The following is an 18,469-nucleotide window of genomic DNA, read 5'->3' on the forward strand; positions in this document are numbered from 1 at the left end:
TTGCTTTCTGCAGGCATACGTTGGGGGTCAGATATAAGATTATCCAGAGGGAAATATAACTTATTTTCTTCAGCTGTCCTTCATTTTTAAACACCGGTATGATAAACATTAAAAACTGCACATTTGTTTTTTCAGTGCTCTCAGGCCTAAAAAAAAATCTCCTGACTACTGAAGAAAAAAGCCTCTACATCTGATGGCAAAATCACCAAGTTTGCAACATTGGGCACCCAGCAGGCCTTTGAGTCCCAAGGAAAACATTCTGCTGTTAAAACAAACGGCTGTTTTCCCTTACCGGTTCAATTTCCAAGCCAGCGAGAATTTATTTGCAAACCCGACAGGTTTCATTTTGAATTATTTCAATCTTCACACATCATTTCAAGCTCTGAATCCCTTCTTCAGCCCTCAAGCCACATCGTTTCGCCTTTCATTGATCCCAGGACCTTCCCTCGCATTGAAGTGTTTTTGCGGTTCCAACTTTGCGTGCAATGTTTCCGTATTTATGTGGGACAAGTGTTTTTTTTTAATGAAATGTAATTATGGCTCAGCTTTGGCTTTATGTGGGGAAAAAAACATGTTTTTAAAACATGTGTACATCCATTCAAGCGCAGCATTTAAGCGAGAGTCGGTCCGTGAGTAGAAGCCATTACCTGCAGAGCGCACAGTGACTGCTTGTCCTAGCGTTGGGACTGGTTAAAGCAATGCAGTATGCCTTCTTGAGCCTGCCCATAGTCTTGAAGATATACATCTTCCGTAGCATTTATGCAATATTATGAGGAACAAATCTAGACTTGATAAAATGAAACAAAAAAAAAACCTCTTTCTTTACACCCACCCCTACCACCTACTCATTGGTGAATCAGGCAAACATGCCACCAGTGTTGCCAGGTGCGGTTACAATGTGCGACTTTGGGCTTGTTTTTTTTACAAGTCGCTTGCAGAAATGAGGTCGTGGGTTGCGTTTTTTTTTTTGGCTTGTTTACAAAAAATTTGGTTGCTTGTTTTGAAGTGTAACAAGCGATGCCTTTTTTCACATTCGTGGTTAATATTGCTTCATGGCACAAGCTAACTTGTATTCGCGTACGTTTGGCTTTCTCCGTCCGTACTGTGCACAGAGCGCACCCCCCCCCCCCCCCCCGACCTCCACCCGCTACCCAGCCCACCAAAGCCCTTTTACAAGAGGCAGTCACTCTTTGACATAATTATCTGAACCCAGACTGCAATGCAGAAATCATGCTACCTAACCAAAAGGATTTTTTAAAGACCACTTCTAGTTATTTTTCTTGCTTGATGTCTGTCAAGGCTAATTACTATTTCGAGGAAAGTTGCCTTTCTGCGTCTAAAATGGCATAACTAGGTCATGGGGGTTTAAGAATGGGGTGTAATTAAACAACATTTGTAGTTTTGCAGGTGATTATGAGGAGGCCATGAACATTTTTGGCCAGGTTGAATCGGGTTTAACGATTTTTTTATCCTTGTATATTTCTGGTTGAAGTTTTGTAACCTGTTTTCAGAGTTGCAATGAAGTTGCAGAGAATTTATTCCTCAAGGCAAAAAGTCAAACGAATAAGCGTTTGGAGAAAAATTGGAATTACTTCAACAACCGTGTGCTTTGGCTTTTAGTAAGAGTTTATATGTCAGCCTTGATTATCCCATTGACAATGCTTTATTATACATCCATATATCTACTCTTATGATTATTCATAATGAACTGAAACCCAGTTTACGAGAGCTGGAGGAAATCTTGGGTGTAAACATTGCGTAAGTGGTTTAGTACGTCAACAAAGGTGTCTTATTCTGACTCCTAGCATATATGCTAATGGACTTGCTGCTGCTGCTTTTCAGATAAAAACAACTATTCATGAGCTGACTGTGTAATGTTTCCCTGTATTTTAATTGATGCGTTTTTGTGTGCGCGTCTTATAGCAGTTTAAGAGGGATAACAAAAGCAGTTTAGCTGGAGGCCGACGTGCGTGGAAACGAGCGAGACCCTACTTCAGCAGCATAACGGATGAGATGAGATAAGATGCGCGTTTGTGCGTCGCGTAACACCGGTTCATTCCAACCCTCTCTCGGGGGTTTTTTCCCCCCCTCACGTTTTGGATTGTAATTCGAGTTCCGATTGTTCCTCCGCTTATCCCGAGCGTTTTTTTTATACCTCGGAGTGGTGTTTATCTTCTGAAACCGTGGCCCAAATACGAGACGTAAGCTGAAAACAAATGTCCCCGTAATTCAGAGCAAGAAAGGATTCCCTGTCATTGCGCTCGGAATCTTTTGCTTGGTGTTCAAATCCAAGATTAGGGAAAAGCTTTCGAGGCGACGTTGTCCTCTATTGTACAAACCAACGCTGCATGCTAAATTACCGACATGCTCAGTTAGCTCCTCCGTAAAGTAAATTATTGTAATAGCCGTTTTTCAAACATCTGTAAAACATGCTTTTTTTTGGGAAAAGTTTGGAGGTACTGAACGCTTCCGCGTGGAGATTCTACTTGCTAAATCAAGTCATTATTAATGTGAATTTATTTATCTTCGTAGCTGATCCACATACTCAGGTCAATGCATATCGCACCTTGCAAGGAAGACCACTTCTACAAAGTAGCCTATTCTGCCCAGGCTAAGTGGCCTGGCCTTTTGGTGATGCAGTAATATATTACTGCACTGTGGACTGGGAGATCAGTGTTTGGGTTCTTTTGTTTGGCAAGTAAGTTCTTCACCTCCCCAAAAAATCTTCCCGCCTTGCTGTAATAGTTACCATTTATATGCATGTTAAATTTTCCTGAAATGACAGATTTTAAGCTTCAGCACCAGGCCTTCCTCAGTGGTACTGACAGTCAGAAATTGAGGTGCTTATGACACAGGAAGTCACGCTTTGCTCCATCAGCACACTCCTAATGCCCCTGGGCCCCTCTCTCCTCGGGCACCTGAGCCAAAGAATGAAGATATTAATTAACAGGACAGCCTGTCGGCCCTGTAGTGACGCATCCATCCTCAGCAGCCAACCGCATGTGGTGCGTTCGTTACTCTTTTACTGCGTAAGGCAATAAGATACTACAAAATGGTGGCTGTAAGGCTAAGATATGCATGCAGCCTGTTGTTTTCACTGGGCACCCTTGCAAAGGAGTGTGTGCTCCTGCGGGTAGTTACATGGCACCCTCGCGTTGCAGTTTTCCTAACCCCCGGGCCTTGTCACACAGTTTATTATTATTATTATTATTATGCTGTTAGAGAGGTGGATATTTTCACAGACACAGAGATGGTTCTCTTCTTTCCTTTAAAAGGGGGTCCACTGGCTCCTGAGATTAGGCCTCCATATCTGCCACTAGATTTAAAGGGCTGGTTCCATGACCTCAACCCCCCCCCCCCCCCTTCCCCCCCCAACTCCACTCTTCTGCCCCAGGAAATGGCGTAATAAATAAAGGTCCTGTGGAAGCTGAGAGTGCTGTGGGCCCTCTGGGGCCCTGTGTGTAGGCAGTACATTATTGGAATGTCAAAATTGAGAGGCCCCTGGTAGCCCCGCCCACGGCCCCATTTGTCAGAGACGGTACCGGGCTGACGTGCAGTCTGGGGATTTTTCACAGGATGCTGTGGCATTGTCTTCCTGTTTCCTGCCTTTCTGCACACCTAGTAGTGTCTCAGAGAAATACAGTCCATGATCTGACCTAAGGGGTTCCAAAGCTGTCGGCCGGGGGATCCACTGGTGATCGTGGAAAGGGATGGATCGTGAGATAACAAATGGGGAAAAAAATAGGTGTATGCAATACACTTTCCATTGATGATCAAACTAGTAAAATGTACTTTTTAAAAAAAGACAGTAGATCATTAACCCTGCTAGTCAGACAAGGAGAAAGCAGAGAGGGTCAGCTAAAGAGATGGGATCACAATCCAGAAATTGCTATGATGGGGATCAAACCCAAAACTACAGAGGACACTTTTAGATTTGTATATGGCCACTCTCCAGACTGCACCACACATCTCACCAGACTAGTCAGATTTAATGCTGATTATGTCACAGGCACTGCTCCAATTCCTGACCCGTTCTAATAGTTCAGGATAGTCCATGTGTCAGGATACATTTTAATAAGGAATGGGTCACAGGAAATGTGTTCACTTGTTAAGTGGGTTGTTCTTGGGAATCCCTGGGCCGGACAATAGAGGGCGCCACAAAGGCTGCTCCAGGGGGTGGCAGAATATTACCCAGGGCCTCTGAGTGTTGCTGAGCTGATCCAGGGCTCCTTTTTCTTTTAACACTGATCTCAGATCAGCCCCTCTGTCTCTCCTCACAATACCACCTGCCACAGTGGCTTTATTCTTACCACTCATCTCTCTCTCTCTCTCTCTCTCTCTCTCTTTCTCTCTCTGTGAGAATCAAGACTTCAAACATGCTTTTTGCAAGACAGAAACAAACGAAACGTAAATGTATCAAAAACAATAAATACGACGTACAGTCTTGCTCTTCTGTCTGTGAAAAGGAAACAACACACAGCCACTGCTGAGTGTCACACCAGCTAAACTTCACAAACCGTGAATCTTGACAGCGTGTCTGTGATTCTCCCTGCCAGTCTGTTTGTGCATTGCACATCTGCACATCTGTCTGTTCTGTCTGCCATGTGTGTGCGTGTGTGTGTGCACGTGTGTGTGTGTGCGCATGTGTTTGTGTATGTGCATGTGTGTGTGTGTTTGTGCGTGTGCGTGTGTGTGTGTGTTTGTGTGTGCATGTGTGCTCGTGTGTGTGTTTGTGCATGTGTGTGCGTGCGCATGTGTTTGTGCGTGTGCGTGCGTGTCTGTGTAATTAACTGGACTAGTAACTTAGGGGTTGAAATCCCAGGTTGGGCACTGATGTGCCCTTGAGCAAATGGCACTTAACCAGAACCGATTCAGTAAATATGCAGCCGCATGAATATGCAGCATTTAAAAATCTGAGCTGTGTGAGTGTCTGAGATATGGAGATCTCCTGCGCGGTTAAATGGAAAGTAATGATAATAAACGGGGGTGTGTTTTATCTCTGTGCTCGCTCTGCGCGTGCGCCTCCTTCCTCACGCTGCGTTTGCGTCCCCGCTCCAGAGATCGGGGACCTGCGGGAGCTGGAGACGCTGGACGTGTCCATGAACCTGCTGGTGGCGCTGCCCGCACGGCTGCACCGCTGCCGCGCCCTGCAGTGCCTGACCGCCGACCGCAACGGCCTGCGCGGCCTGCCCCGCCAGCTGTGCCAGCTGCGCAGCCTCAACGAGCTCTCCATGGCCGCCAACCGCCTGAGAACCTTACCGCTGGGTGAGCCGGGGGGCCTGCTGGGAACAGGGAATCAATCGATCGATTAATTGATTAAGCAATTAATCGATCGATTGATCGATCAACCGATTCATCAATTGATCAATCAATCAAACAATCAATTAATCAATTTGCTAACCAACCAATCAAGCATACAGTCAACCAATTTACCAATTCACCTAGTAATCAGACGAACAGCCATCAAACTAACAATTATACAAACAACCAATTGGAATACCAATTTATTTCACCTTTCCTGGGGGATTTGCCACAAAGCATTTTACACCTCTATCAACCCTAGTGAGGTGGATAGAGCTGTCAGAGTTTTCTCTTTTCTTTGATATTTGCTATATTTCTGGCCTTGCCCCTCCCCTCAGAAAGAGAAAGCTTCAATGCACCCCCCCCCCCCATATTTACCCTCCCCGTTAAAAAAATTTGGGGTTCCCTTCCAAATGTTTCAGAAAAAAGTGGTTGGGGTCGAAGCGAAATCGTTGTTTACCTGTGAGGAAAGAGCGGTGTCGATCTCTCTCGGGTGCGTTATCTTATTGGCAGATGAGCCAGCCCCCTGCCAAATGGAAGTGCTTTCGGGGGCTATGGAAACGTGCGCGTGCGAACGCGTGAGCCAGCGCCCCCAATTCTGAAACAAAGACCAATCTGCCTTCGGGAAGAAACAGATTATCTTGTCATTTAGATTTTTTAGACTTTGAAACAGAAGGGCTGTTATTTGGAGGGGAGCTGATTTTCGTGGATCAATTTCTTTGGTTTTTAAAAAATACATTTGTAGATTTAAGGAGCACGTGGAATAAACCTTGAGGTGATAAAAATGGCATTAAATAGTGTAATGAAGACAACAGTATGTACGGTATTTACAGAACATAGACTGATCTTTATTTGACTGATCTATATTAGACTTTCTTTATTCATGGTGATATGGGATATATATTTTATATATAGATTATATGTCATATTCCCCCATGTATTTCCCAGACCAACATTCAGCTTTCATAACTCCTCTTGTGTGAAAACTGACGTAGCCGGCATTAGCTGAACCCGGATGGTGCGGCTGATCCAGGAATGCTGAATCTGGCTGAATCCAGGGTGTGGCTCTGGTCTGGATCCTCCTGCGTGATCGGCTTGGGGGGGGGGGGTCAGTTTTTGCCCAGGCGGGGGCACAGAGCCCCCTCCCACAGCGGAGTATTGGGGTCCTGCTGTTCCTCATTAGGCAAAGTGCGGTGCTTCTCTGTAATGCACAATGACAGTGAAATCCCTCCAGAGCAGTTATCCAGAAACACGGGGGAGAACACAGGAGACAGGGCTCACATGTAAAACATTTCCAGCACAGTGCTAGAGATCTACCTGTGTTGATGTTGATGTTGATGTTATTATTATTATTATTATTATTATTATTATTATTATTATTTTTGGCATGGGAAGAATGCTGTAGCGGGCAGCAGTCCTCTTGTCCTGGAGCTGCTTGCGATGGCCACCATGTGCAGGGGTTTCTCAGAGCTTCAGGTTTCTCAGAGGACTGAGCTGCTCTTCTGGGGCTTTTTGCTGTTGTGTTTCTGTGCAGTGATTTACGCAGTCCACACACAGTAAGGATTTTACACAGTACACACACAATAAAGAGTTTACACAGTACACACACAGTAAGGATTTTACACAGTACACACACAGTAATGATTTTACACAGTACACACACCGTAAAGATTTTCACCATACACACACCATAATGATTTTACACAGTACACACACCGTAAATATTTAACACTGCTGTGAAGTGAAGCACATCGGTGATAATAATCACCTCAGCTTCTGGAATGCTCTTGGTTTGAGTGTTTAATTTTAACTGCCTGGATATGAGAGGAAGCCAGTGGCTGATGATTCCCCTTTAATAATTCTGGGAGCAGAGCAGGAGCAGTGTTAGAGGAGAGCAGGAGCAGTGTTAGAGGAGAGCAGGAGCAGTGTTAGAGGAGAGTAGGAGCAGTGTTAGAAGAGAGCAGGAGCAGTTTAGAGGAGAGCAGGAGAAGACTTAGAGGAGAGTAGGCGCAGTCTTAGAGGAGAGCAGGAGCAGTCTTAGAGGAGAGTAGGAGCAGTGTTAGAGGAGAGCAGGAGCATTCTTAGAGGAGAGCAGGAGCAGTCTTAGAGGAGAGCAGGAGCAGTGTTAGAGGAGAGCAGGAGCAGTCTTGGAGGAGAGCAGGAGCAGTCTTAGAGGAGAGTAGGAGCAGTCTTAGAGGAGAGCAGGAGCAGTCTTAGAGGAGAGTAGGAGCAGTCTTAGAGGAGAGTGGGAGCAGTCTTAGAGGAGAGCAGGAGCAGTCTTAGAGGAGAGCAGGAGCAGTCTTAGAGGAGAGCAGGAGCAGTCTTAGAGGAGAGCAGGAGCAGTGTTAGAGGAGAGCAGGAGCAGTCTTAGAGGAGAGCAGGAGCAGTCTTAGAGGAGAGTAGGAGCAGTCTTAGAGGAGAGCAGGAGCAGTCTTAGAGGAGAGAGGAGCAGTTTAGAGGAGAGGAGCAGTCTTAGAGAGAGCAGAGCAGTCAGGGGGCAGGGAGTCTTAGAGGAGAGCAGGAGCAGTCTTAGAGGAGGGCAGGGGCATGTGGAGCTGGGGAGGGAGACTGATGATGGGGGTATCTCTCTCTCTCAGATCTAGGGCGCTCGCCAGAGCTGCAGTTCGTCTTTGTCGACAACAACGTTCACCTGAAGGGTCTCCCGTCCTCTCTCTACAGCAAGGTGATCGGCTGCAGCGGGTGAGCGATCGTCCTGTCTCCTCCTCTCTCCCCCTCTCTCCTCTCTTTTCCCTTCCCTCTCTCTTTCTTTCCCTCTCTTTACCCTCCTCTCCGTCTCTCCTCTAGTCCCTGTTCCCCTCTCTCTTTCAGGTTATGCATCTTTGGTGGTGGTCAAACTGCTCTTGTTTCCTCTGGCGTCAGTGCCATGATTCAGGGCTCTGTGCTGCAGAGATGTGTTGTGATTGGTTGTCCTGTTCCTGTAGTCGTGAGCCAGTGCAGTGATTGGCTGTCCTGTCCCTGTAGTCGTGAGCCAGCACAGTGTTTGGCTGTCCTGTCCCGTCCCTGTAGTTGTGAGCCAGCACAGTGATTGGCTGTCCTGTCCCTGTAGTCGTGAGCCAGTGCAGTGATTGGCTGTCCTGTCCCTGTAGTTGTGAGCCAGCACAGTGATTGACTGCCCTGTCCCTGTAGTTGTGAGCCAGCACAGTGATTGGCTGTCCTGTCCCTGTAGTCGTGAGCCAGCACAGTGTTTGGCTGTCCTGTCCCGTCCCTGTAGTTGTGAGCCAGCACAGTGATTGGCTGTTCTGTCCCTGTAGTCGTGAGCCAGCACAGTGATTGGCTGTTCTGTCCCTGTAGTCGTGAGCCAGCACAGTGATTGGCTGTCCTGTCCCTGTAGTTGTGAGCCAGCACAGTGATAGGCTGTTCTGTCCCTGTAGTCGTGAGCCAGTGCAGTGATTGGCTGTTCTGTCCCTGTAGTCGTGAGCCAGTGCAGTGATTGGCTGTCCTGTCCCTGTAGTCTGGGGCCAGCGCAGTGATTGACTGTTCTGTCCCTGTAGTCGTGAGCCAGCGCAGTGATTGACTGTTCTGTCCCTGTAGTCTGGGGCCAGCGCAGTGATTGGCTGTCCTGTCCCTGTAGTCGTGAGCCAGCACAGTGATTGACTGCCCTGTCCCTGTAGTTGTGAGCCACACAGTGATTGACTGCCCTGTCCCTGTAGTCGTGAGCCAGTGCAGTGATTGGCTGTCCTGTCCCTGTAGTCGTGAGCCAGTGCAGTGATTGGCTGTCCTGTCCCTGTAGTCGTGAGCCAGCGCAGTGATTGGCTGTCCTGTCTCTGCAGGTGTGGCCTGTCTCCGCAGGTGTCTGAGAGGCTGCTGTCCGTCGCGCTCGGGGACGTGACCATCCCGCTCCCGGTGGAGGTGCAGGCCGTCGGCATGGAGACGGAGTGCGTGGTGCCCCTGCAGGAGCTGGCTATGAGGGCCTTGCACAGCGCACACCAGTCGAGCGCCCCCCACAGGGGTAAGAGAGTAACTACAGTGATGCCCTTCAGTCCCTCACTCACAACACTGTTTCCCATAATGTGCCCAAAGAAGTCCTTTCTTTTCAACTCCTATGGATTCTTTAAGAGGGTCTTTAATAATAATAATCATCACAATTATCCTAATAATTATTGTAATAATAGTTATTTTTGCATAGAGGATACCCAGTGTGACTTCTTGGCGATAATATATTTTTGTATTCCTGAGAGTAACGCTTGTGTGTTCTCCACTACTGTACGCCACTCTGGATTAGAGCGTCTGCTAAGTGTCTGTAATGTAATACGAAATTGTGAAGACTTCTTTGTACACAGCAGCCTTCTGTTTAACACGCTATCCATTAATCCTTTTACTGAGTTAAGCACCGTTGCTCAGGGGCTCAGAGCCTGAGGTTTGAACCTGAAGACTGAGTTACGGGCACAGCTGTAATCTGTACAGCGCAGTGTGCTGCTCTATTGAGCAGCTGCAGAGATCACATTATGTGTCAGGATTTCACCGCTGTTTGACCCTTCCCCTCCAAGGGCTCGCTGTTTACATGAAGTGGACGGTCCAGATCATAGGGCATAGGGCCCAGCACGGAGGGCCCAGCGCGGAGGGCCCAGATCATAGGGCCCAGCATAGAGGGCCCAGCAGTTAGGGCCCAGCGCAGAGGGCCCAGCAGTTAGGGCCCAGCGCAGAGGGCCCAGCAGTTAGGGCCCAGCGCAGAGGGCCCAGCAGTTAGGGCCCAGCACGGAGGGCCCAGAGTTAGGGACCAGTCGCGAGGCCCAGGCATGGAGGGCACCAGCGCAGAGGGCCCCAGCGAGCAGGGCCCAGCGCAGATGGCCCAGCGTAGGGCCACACGGTAGGGGCCAGTAACCATAGGTCTGGAGCTCGGGCCCAGCATGGAGAAAGGCCAGTCCTGCGCAGTCTCGCCAGGGAGAGGGAGCGGCTCTCTACGCCTCGCTGGCCAATCGGAATCAGGCCTATAAACCTGCATGCGTCCGCAGTTGAGGCCATAAAAGATGAGAAGAGCTGGGCGAGTCCGTATGGGGCAGCCCGCGCACACGGAGAGAGTGAGCTGACTGCTCATCGCTGCTCGCTCTGACCAACTGGCAGAACTGCTGTAATGCGGTCCTGCATGGGATGGAGCTGATGGTAGACTGCGTGGTACTGTGTTCGGTTATTGTGTGCCCTAGACGTGTGGTCATACCTGACTGTGTGGGTACTGACTAATCGATGCTGACTGCGTCTGTACCAACTGTGTCAGTACTGACTGTATCGGTACTGATTGCGTTGATGCTGACTGTTGGTACTGACTGCGTTGATACTGTGTCGGTATTGAATGTGTCTGCACTAAGCGTGTCTATACTGACTGTGTTGGTACTGACTATATCAGAACTGACTGTGTTGATCCCGGCTGTGTCAGTACTGACTGAGGGTAGCAGCCTCTCGGAGCAGCGCGTACATGGCTGGGCGTCGGCCGCGTGAGGGTTGGGTTGGCAGGGATGGCCGCTGTGCCCCTGCACGATAGCAACTGAGCGGCCCTTGGATCTCTGGAGGAAGTTGCGGTGATTATTGTGCATTCCAAATACTTTTGCCCCGGATAAACATTTTTTTAATTAGGCGGAATAAAGCAGATGAGCGTTTTGAAGTGCCGTCCAATGAAAGTTACTGGCGGAAAGATCAACAGCGGACTAATGCATGTGGGGTGGTTCTGCGTGAAGAATGACTAGGCAGTTAGCGTGTTGTCTGGCACGCACAACTACACATTTTCCCTTTCCATTTTTACATTTGTTTTGTCTCTTTTCCTGAACTGTCTCGGCCATTTCAAGCCCATGCAGATTTACACTGACCGTGCATGTGCACACACATGTTTGCGGACAGCAGAGGTGGACTACCCGTTCCTGGAGCTGACGTACTGCACATTCTCTCTTTCTTCAAGCTGAGCCTTTAATTGGACCGAGTTGTTGGTTGCTGAGACTGTGAAAATATTTTATACTTGAAAGATGCGGTCTGCCCTTTCCTGATGTGTGTGTGAGAGAGAGATAGAGAGGGAGAGAAAGAGGGAGAGAGAGGTAGAGAGTGAGTGAGTGTGTGTGTGCGTGAGAGTGTGAGAGAGAGAGGGAGTGAGGGAGGGGAGAGAGAGAGAGAGGGGGAGTGAGTGTGTGTGAGAGAGAGGGAGAGAGAGAGAGTGAGTGAGTGTGTTAGAGAGAGAGAGAGAGTGCAGGCCAGTGTCTGATAAAGAACACAAAGCTTATTTTGTGTGTTTGTGCGCACAGCGCTGAGGGCTCTTGTTTTAGTGCTGAGTCCTAGAGTGCCGTTGCTGGCCCCGCGCCGGTCCGGCCCCTGTCTGGGTCGGCTCGAGCAGAACCGCGGCGTGAAAACCGGAGAGCCGGCGGGCGCGCCGCGGCAGTTACAGCCGGATCTCGCGGGAAGCGGCGGAGCCCCGTCGCTAACGAGCGCCGCGCGGCCCCGTCCTTCGCCGCCTGCCGAACGCGTGGAACCCCCCGGCGGCGCGGCGCGTCTGCAGTCTGACGCCGGCGCCGGAATCAACCCGCCGGATCGGCCCATGACTGGACACGGCCCCCGAGCCCCACCGGCCAGCCGCGGCTCCGATCCCGCGCCTGCAGTCTGCAGCGAGGTCTCTCAGACACCTACAGGCGGGAGAGAGAGGTCGTCTCCAAAGTCACCGACGAGCAAGGAAGGGGTGGGGGGAGTGTGGCCACGCCCTTCATCCGCTATCCCCCCCCCCCCCCCCCCCCGGGACCAGATGATTCCAGGCAGACGGCGTTCTCACACCTCACTGCCGAGAAAACCCTCGAACCCTGACCAATGACCCTGCCAAAACATGGCTTCATCTTCTACTGCACGTCCAGCTGGAGCTCCACGCATACGCCCCTGATGGAATCCATGTGTCTGTGTGTCTCTCTCCTTCTCTCTGTCTGTCTGTCTGTCTGCCTGCCTGCCTGCATGTCTGTCTGTCTGTCTGCCTGCCTGCATGTCTGTCTGTCTGTCTGTCTGTCTGCCTGTCTGTCTGTCTCTCACTCTGTCTTTATCTTGCTATAAAACATTATGATTATTATTGTACTGTATTGCTGTTGTTTAGCCCCTCTCATGAATCTGGAAGCACTCTTATGGCGAGGCAGGAGCTGACTCACCTCAGCTGAGGCTTCCATTTGGCCCTGGAACACTGGCCACACGTCAGCCGAGGCAAAGAGAGGGATTCACTACCAGCAGGATCATCTGACAGCCAGACTGAGAGAGAGGGAGAGAGAGAGGGAGAGAGAGAGGGAGAGAGAGGGAGAGAGAGGGAGAGAGAGGGAGAGAGAGGGAGAGAGAGCCTTGGGCACTGGACCTTACCACTGGAGTGTCACAGGATCCAGAAGGTTTAACGTCACGTCTGAAAGGGACCTGGATCAACCTGAGACGCGGTTCTCTAGTTGTTTTAATGCTTAAGATTTTTTTTTTACAACGAAAGTGTGTGAGGAATAGAAGCTGCGTCTGTGTGACGTTGATGAATTTGGGTTCATTTCTGTCAGCGGCACATCCAGACGAGCAAAACAGACGGCTGGGTTTGGCCGCTGTGAGCTGCTCTTCTCTCCTCCTCTTTAAACACTCCTAGGGATGCTGCTCTTTAACAGTCACCTGGAAATGATCAGCTGAGGTGGACATCTAACGGGAATGTGAAGTTAATTCGATGATTTATTGAATCGCATATCAATAAATATTAATGATGGACCCCTGGTATGGCATTCAGTGTTTTGTTCAGCCTGGTACTGCAAGGTTATTGGTTTGTCCAACCAGGCACTATCCCTCTGGGTTTCTTTCTGAAGGAAAACCCTAGGTCAGCTCTGAAGCTGTGTATCAGTGTGTACAGGTCTTCATTGTGGAGCTTCCTGTCCTTGAAAAATACCAAAATTAAGCATGCTGTTACTGTTTTCTCCCCCACCCTCAGAGGTGAATTTCCTGCCCCAGGTCCTGTTACCCAGAATCCTCCTGGAGCTGCTGGGGTGCCCCGTGGGTCACTGTCACCACTGCGGCCGGGCCATGTTCACCATCGTCTACCCCAAGATCGTCCCCCTGAGCGAGACCGCGCTGGCCGGCGTGCACCTCAGGTAGTCCCCGCCCCTCCCATGCTCCTCCCCCTGCCCCTCCCCCTGGCCCTCCCTGCTTCACCCCGCCCCTCCCATGCTCCTCCCCCTGCCCCTCCCGCTTCACCCCGCCCCTCCCATGCTCCTCCCCCTGCCCCTCCCTGCTCCTCCTCCTGCTCCTCCCTGCCTCCTGCTCCCCCGCCCTCAGCTCCCATCTCCTCCCCTCCTCCCCCTGGCCCTCCCCGCTTCACCCCGCCCTCCCATGCTCCTCCCCTGGCCCTCCTGCTTCACCCCGCCCTTCCATGCTCCTCCCCTGCCCCTCCCATGCTCCTCCTCCTGCCCCTCCCCGCTTCACCCCGCTCCTCCCATGCTCCTCCTCCTGCCCTCCCCGCTTCACCCTGCCCCTCCCATGCTCCTCCCCCCACCCCTCCCATGCTCCTCCCCCGCTCCTCCTCCTGCCCCTCCCCGCTTCACCCTGCCCTCCCATGCTCCTCCCCCGCTCCTCCTCCTGCCCCTCCCCGCCCCTCTCATGCTCCTCCCCCTGGCCCTCCCTATCCTGCCTCCCCTCCACATCACAGCTACTCCCCACTCTCTCCCCCGCCACACCCCTCCATAACCACAACATGCTATCACACCCTTCATTAATTCGTACTCTCTCAAGGTTGGGCCCGTGGGCGGGGACTCGTTGCCCCCCCCGCGTGCAGGAGGTGCGGTTTCCCCCTCCCTCCTGAGCGTCACTCACAGAAAGCTCTGCAGCTGAGCGGGGTGGGGGTCACAGTCACCCACTGCTTTCGGTTCCAGCTCGGATAGGTACATACACCAAAGTGCATGCACTCTGCACACACACACACACGCAGACACACGTACACACACGCGCCGCCCTGACCCAGGACCCCCCCCCCCCCCCATGGTGCGTGTTCATGCCGTATTCTGCTGTTTCTGAGGAGGGGGCACCCCCCCCCCCCACACACACACGCACACACACACACACACACACACACCCCTGCTGTGTGCGTGATTGGTGGTGCTGTTCCTGGGGCAGGGGGACTCGGGCTGCTGAGCTAATTGAAAGGGAAGGTGGTGTGTGTTTGCTTCCTCTCCACAGCCCTGCTTTGATGGAGCCAGGAGTGCTACATTACTGTGGGGTTCGCCCAGTTCACTCTCTGTGTGTGTGTGTGTGTGCACGTGTGTGTGTGTGTGTGTGTGTGCTCGTGTGTATGTGTGCGTGCGTGTGTGAGTGTGCATGTGTGTGTGTGTGTGTGTGTGCGTGCACGTGTGTGCGCGTGTGTGCGCGCGTGTGTCTGCATGTGTGTGTGTGCGTGCGTGTGTGTGTGCGTGTGTGCAGAGTGCATGCATTTTTGTGTATGTCTGGTGACCGAGCTGTCTGTGTGTGCACGTGTGTGTGTGTGTGTGTGTCTGTCTGCCTGAATGTTATGTGAGTTATGTGAGGTTTATGAGTGTATGCAGGATTACTTGGGCAGCCAGCCAAAAACCAGGGAGGGGGCGAATAAATGGCTATAAATCCCATGCCTTGTTGGAAGGGGCTCCTGTCACCTCCTGGCCTAAAGCCCCCCGCCCCTGTCAGCAGTGACAGGACAGAGGGAGTGTAGCTCTGACCCAAAGCCACGCCCCCCGCCCCTGTCAGCAGTGACAGGACAGAGAGAGTGTAGCTGTCGCCCAAAGCCACGCCCCCTGCCCCGTCAGCAGTGACAGGACAGAGAGAGTGTAGCTCTGACCCAAAGCTCCGCCCCCCACCCCTGTCAGCAGTGACAGGACAGAGGGAGTGTAGCTCTGACCCAAAGCCACGCCCCCCACCCCTGTCAGCAGTGACAGGACAGAGAGAGTGTAGCTCTGACCCAAAGCTCCGCCCCCCGCCCCTGTCAGCAGTGACAGGACAGAGAGAGTGTAGCTGTCGCCCAAAGCCACGCCCCCCGCCCCTGTCAGCAGTGACAGGACAGAGAGAGTGTAGCTCTGACCCAAAGCTCCGCCCCCCGCCCCTGTCAGCAGTGACAGGACAGAGGGAGTGTAGCTCTGACCCAAAGCTACGCCCCCCACCCCTGTCAGCAGTGACAGGACTGTGAGAGTGTAGCTCTGACCCAAAGCCACGCCCCCCGCCCCTGTCAGCAGTGACAGGACAGAGAGAGTGTAGCTGTCGCCCAAAGCCACGCCCCCTGCCCCGTCAGCAGTGACAGGACAGAGAGAGTGTAGCTCTGACCCAAAGCTCCGCCCCCCACCCCTGTCAGCAGTGACAGGACAGAGGGAGTGTAGCTCTGACCCAAAGCCACGCCCCCCACCCCTGTCAGCAGTGACAGGACAGAGAGAGTGTAGCTCTGACCCAAAGCTCCGCCCCCCGCCCCTGTCAGCAGTGACAGGACAGAGAGAGTGTAGCTGTCGCCCAAAGCCACGCCCCCGCCCCTGTCAGCAGTGACAGGACAGAGAGAGTGTAGCTCTGACCCAAAGCTCCGCCCCCCGCCCCTGTCAGCAGTGACAGGACAGAGGGAGTGTAGCTCTGACCCAAAGCCACGCCCCCCACCCCTGTCAGCAGTGACAGGACAGAGAGAGTGTAGCTCTGACCCAAAGCTCCGCCCCCCGCCCCTGTCAGCAGTGACAGGACAGAGGGAGTGTAGCTCTGACCCAAAGCCACGCCCCCCACCCCTGTCAGCAGTGACAGGACAGAGAGAGTGTAGCTCTGACCCAAAGCCACGCCCCCCACCCCTGTCAGCAGTGACAGGACAGAGAGAGTGTAGCTCTGACCCAAAGCCACGCCCCCCACCCCTGTCAGCAGTGACAGGACAGAGAGAGTGTAGCTCTGACCCAAAGCCACGCCCCCCACCCCTGTCAGCAGTGACAGGACTGTGAGAGTGTAGCTCTGGCATGGTTAGCACAGGGGTGGTGATTTATGGTCCTCATTGAGGAAATGAAAGATGGAGCTCAAATGTGAAGTGGTAGTGGTGGGGGGGGGGGGGAGTGGGCAGGACCTTTAGATTTTTGTGCTGTTAGTCTATGTTGTGTTACGGTCCTTTGTGGTCAGTGTCTAATGTGTTGCGGTCATTCTTAATGAGTTGTCCTGTGGTAATTCACAGTAACCGTTTCCCTCCGGTCGCCGCCGGCTGTCTGTTCTCCGTCCCTTTTATGGTCGTTGCCTCTTTCTCTGTGGTGAACAGGACGAGGGTGAGCTTCGTGGTGTACTGCTGCTCCAGCCAGTGCGTCCGGGCGTTCAGCTTCCAGACCTGAGGCCCGGGCTGTGAGGGGGGAGGGCTCCATGTTCCTGTGGACCGGAGTCGGTCCCCACTGCTGCCGAACTGAGGGGTGGGACCGAGCCACCCAGTCAAGGGCCCTCTCTCCACCGGCCAGGGAGATCAGGGTCTGAATTAAACACTTCCAAAATGTTCCAAAATTAAAAAAAAAAAGTTTTAATCTTCTTAACAATTTTCGACCTGGGTTGAATCTGTCAGCTGCTTCAAAAGCAGTCCTTTCTGAAGGAATTGAGAGACGTTTTCAACAGCAGCATTGACACTGACCTGCTAACTAGTTGGTCTGTAAAAGAAGAATATGAAATGTTAACATTAACAGCTGTGGGATCAGAACCTGATTTGCAGAATCTTACTGCACTGGCATCCTCATCCATCTGTCTGCTCTAAAACTCTTTTTTATTGTCTCTCAGTTTTTGCTTCTTTTTTTTTTCCAGATCCGTTTGAACTTGACGAATAAACAATTGAGAACAATTAATTGTGAAATAAGCCTATTCCTTTGTGGGCTGAGTCTCTTCTGTTTTCAGTAGACGCTGAATGAATGGGAGAGTTTTGTGGCGCAGTAAGCGAATGCGTGTGTTTGAAACTGCGTCTTCAGGTCCGTTGTTATGTGACTGTTGTCGAAGGCCACCACAGCGACTGAGGTTTGGCTTCACTGTGGCAAAACGCAGTTTGGCAAAACCGTGCGTTTCGTGGTCTGTTAACTAGCATTGGCTCGGGCCTGACGGTATTCTGCAGTTTATAGCCTGTTTTCACTCTGAGGCTTTTCAGTGGCGTGTGGGGTTCTAGCGGTGTTTACGCCACTAAGCTGTTTACTCTCTGAATCATGGAATTCCACAGAGTGATCTTCATTAGTGTCACCCCCCCCCACACAATTTTCCACTCTCAAAAAGCCTTATGGGAAATGTAGTGAAAACCCCAGTGCATTGAGAACTCACTCGGGGGACGCTCCTCTCCAAATCGTGCTGTTTTTGTTTCTCCATTCTTAGCAAGTAACCCAGAGACAGCTATGAAAAGGCTCAGGAAATCCATCCCAAAAATAGCAGACAGACGTTATAAAACAGCATAAAAATGGAATCACCTATATCAGTGGTGACTTATTGCAGCGAAATAACCATTTTAATTTTCAAATCTATCAGGAAACTTAATGTACAGGCACCCAGTTTTTAAGGATCTAAAAGTTAATATCTGTGTCAAATGGTGAGCATGAAAATTCCGTATTTGTAATTAATTGGCAGTTATGGAACCGAGACGCAGCTAAGGAACCAGAGAGCTCGGGCAGTGGTGTTTAGTACCTATACCCCCCTCTGTACGCCCTTTGATACCATGACAACAATAGTGACTGACTTAATGAGCAAGCGTAACCTTTTTTTCTTCACAAATTCAGTTAAAACATGAATTCAAGTTAAGTTTTAGTGATTGCTGAATGTGCTGAACTGTGTTTGTGGGGGTAAAAAAAAAAGCTTTTTTATATTTGAATTGTATAAAGTTGAGACTGATGCTGATTGGATCCCGGTCGTTTTCCCTTTATGACTTTGTGCGCTCTCGCCAATTCTGCTGCTTGAGGACGCGTTTGATGGGCCGGCGTGTTTGGAGGGGGGCCCGGTGTTTACCTTGGACTGGGCGCGGTGCGGCGCGGCCAGGCCCACACCTCATTGCAGAGGACGGATGAAGAGGCAGCGGCGCTCCCCACAGACCGTAAAACGACAGAGCCGGTCATCGATCGCCCCTGTAAATCTCCTCCAGACTGAGCGAAGGGGAGGGGGGCGGGGGGGGCGGGGGGCGCTGGGATCGTTCGCTTTCTCCTTGGAGGAGGAGGTTTTTTTGGGACACGAGAAGTCAGCCGGTTCGCCGTAAACC

General features: G+C 51.4%; 1 protein-coding gene across 3 annotated transcripts in view; it reads left to right on the forward strand.

Moving 5' to 3' along the window:
- LOC135241878 (leucine-rich repeat-containing protein 28-like) overlaps positions 1 to 17,087 on the forward strand; it is a 28,016-nt gene extending 10,929 nt beyond the window's left edge. For 2 of the 3 annotated variants that reach the window (XM_064312627.1, XM_064312628.1), the window contains exons 6-10: positions 5,059 to 5,265; positions 7,899 to 8,001; positions 9,093 to 9,271; positions 13,223 to 13,382; positions 16,523 to 17,087. In XM_064312627.1, coding sequence (XP_064168697.1) covers positions 5,059 to 5,265; positions 7,899 to 8,001; positions 9,093 to 9,271; positions 13,223 to 13,382; positions 16,523 to 16,592 — 719 coding nt within the window. In that variant the 3' untranslated portion in view covers positions 16,593 to 17,087. The remainder of the gene's footprint in view (positions 1 to 5,058; positions 5,266 to 7,898; positions 8,002 to 9,092; positions 9,272 to 13,222; positions 13,383 to 16,522) is intronic. The other variant, XM_064312629.1, reaches the window with a different exon arrangement.
- The last annotated feature ends 1,382 nt before the right edge of the window (positions 17,088 to 18,469 follow it).

Source organism: Anguilla rostrata, chromosome 16 (genome assembly GCF_018555375.3).
Source record: "Anguilla rostrata isolate EN2019 chromosome 16, ASM1855537v3, whole genome shotgun sequence".
NCBI lineage: Eukaryota > Metazoa > Chordata > Actinopteri > Anguilliformes > Anguillidae > Anguilla > Anguilla rostrata.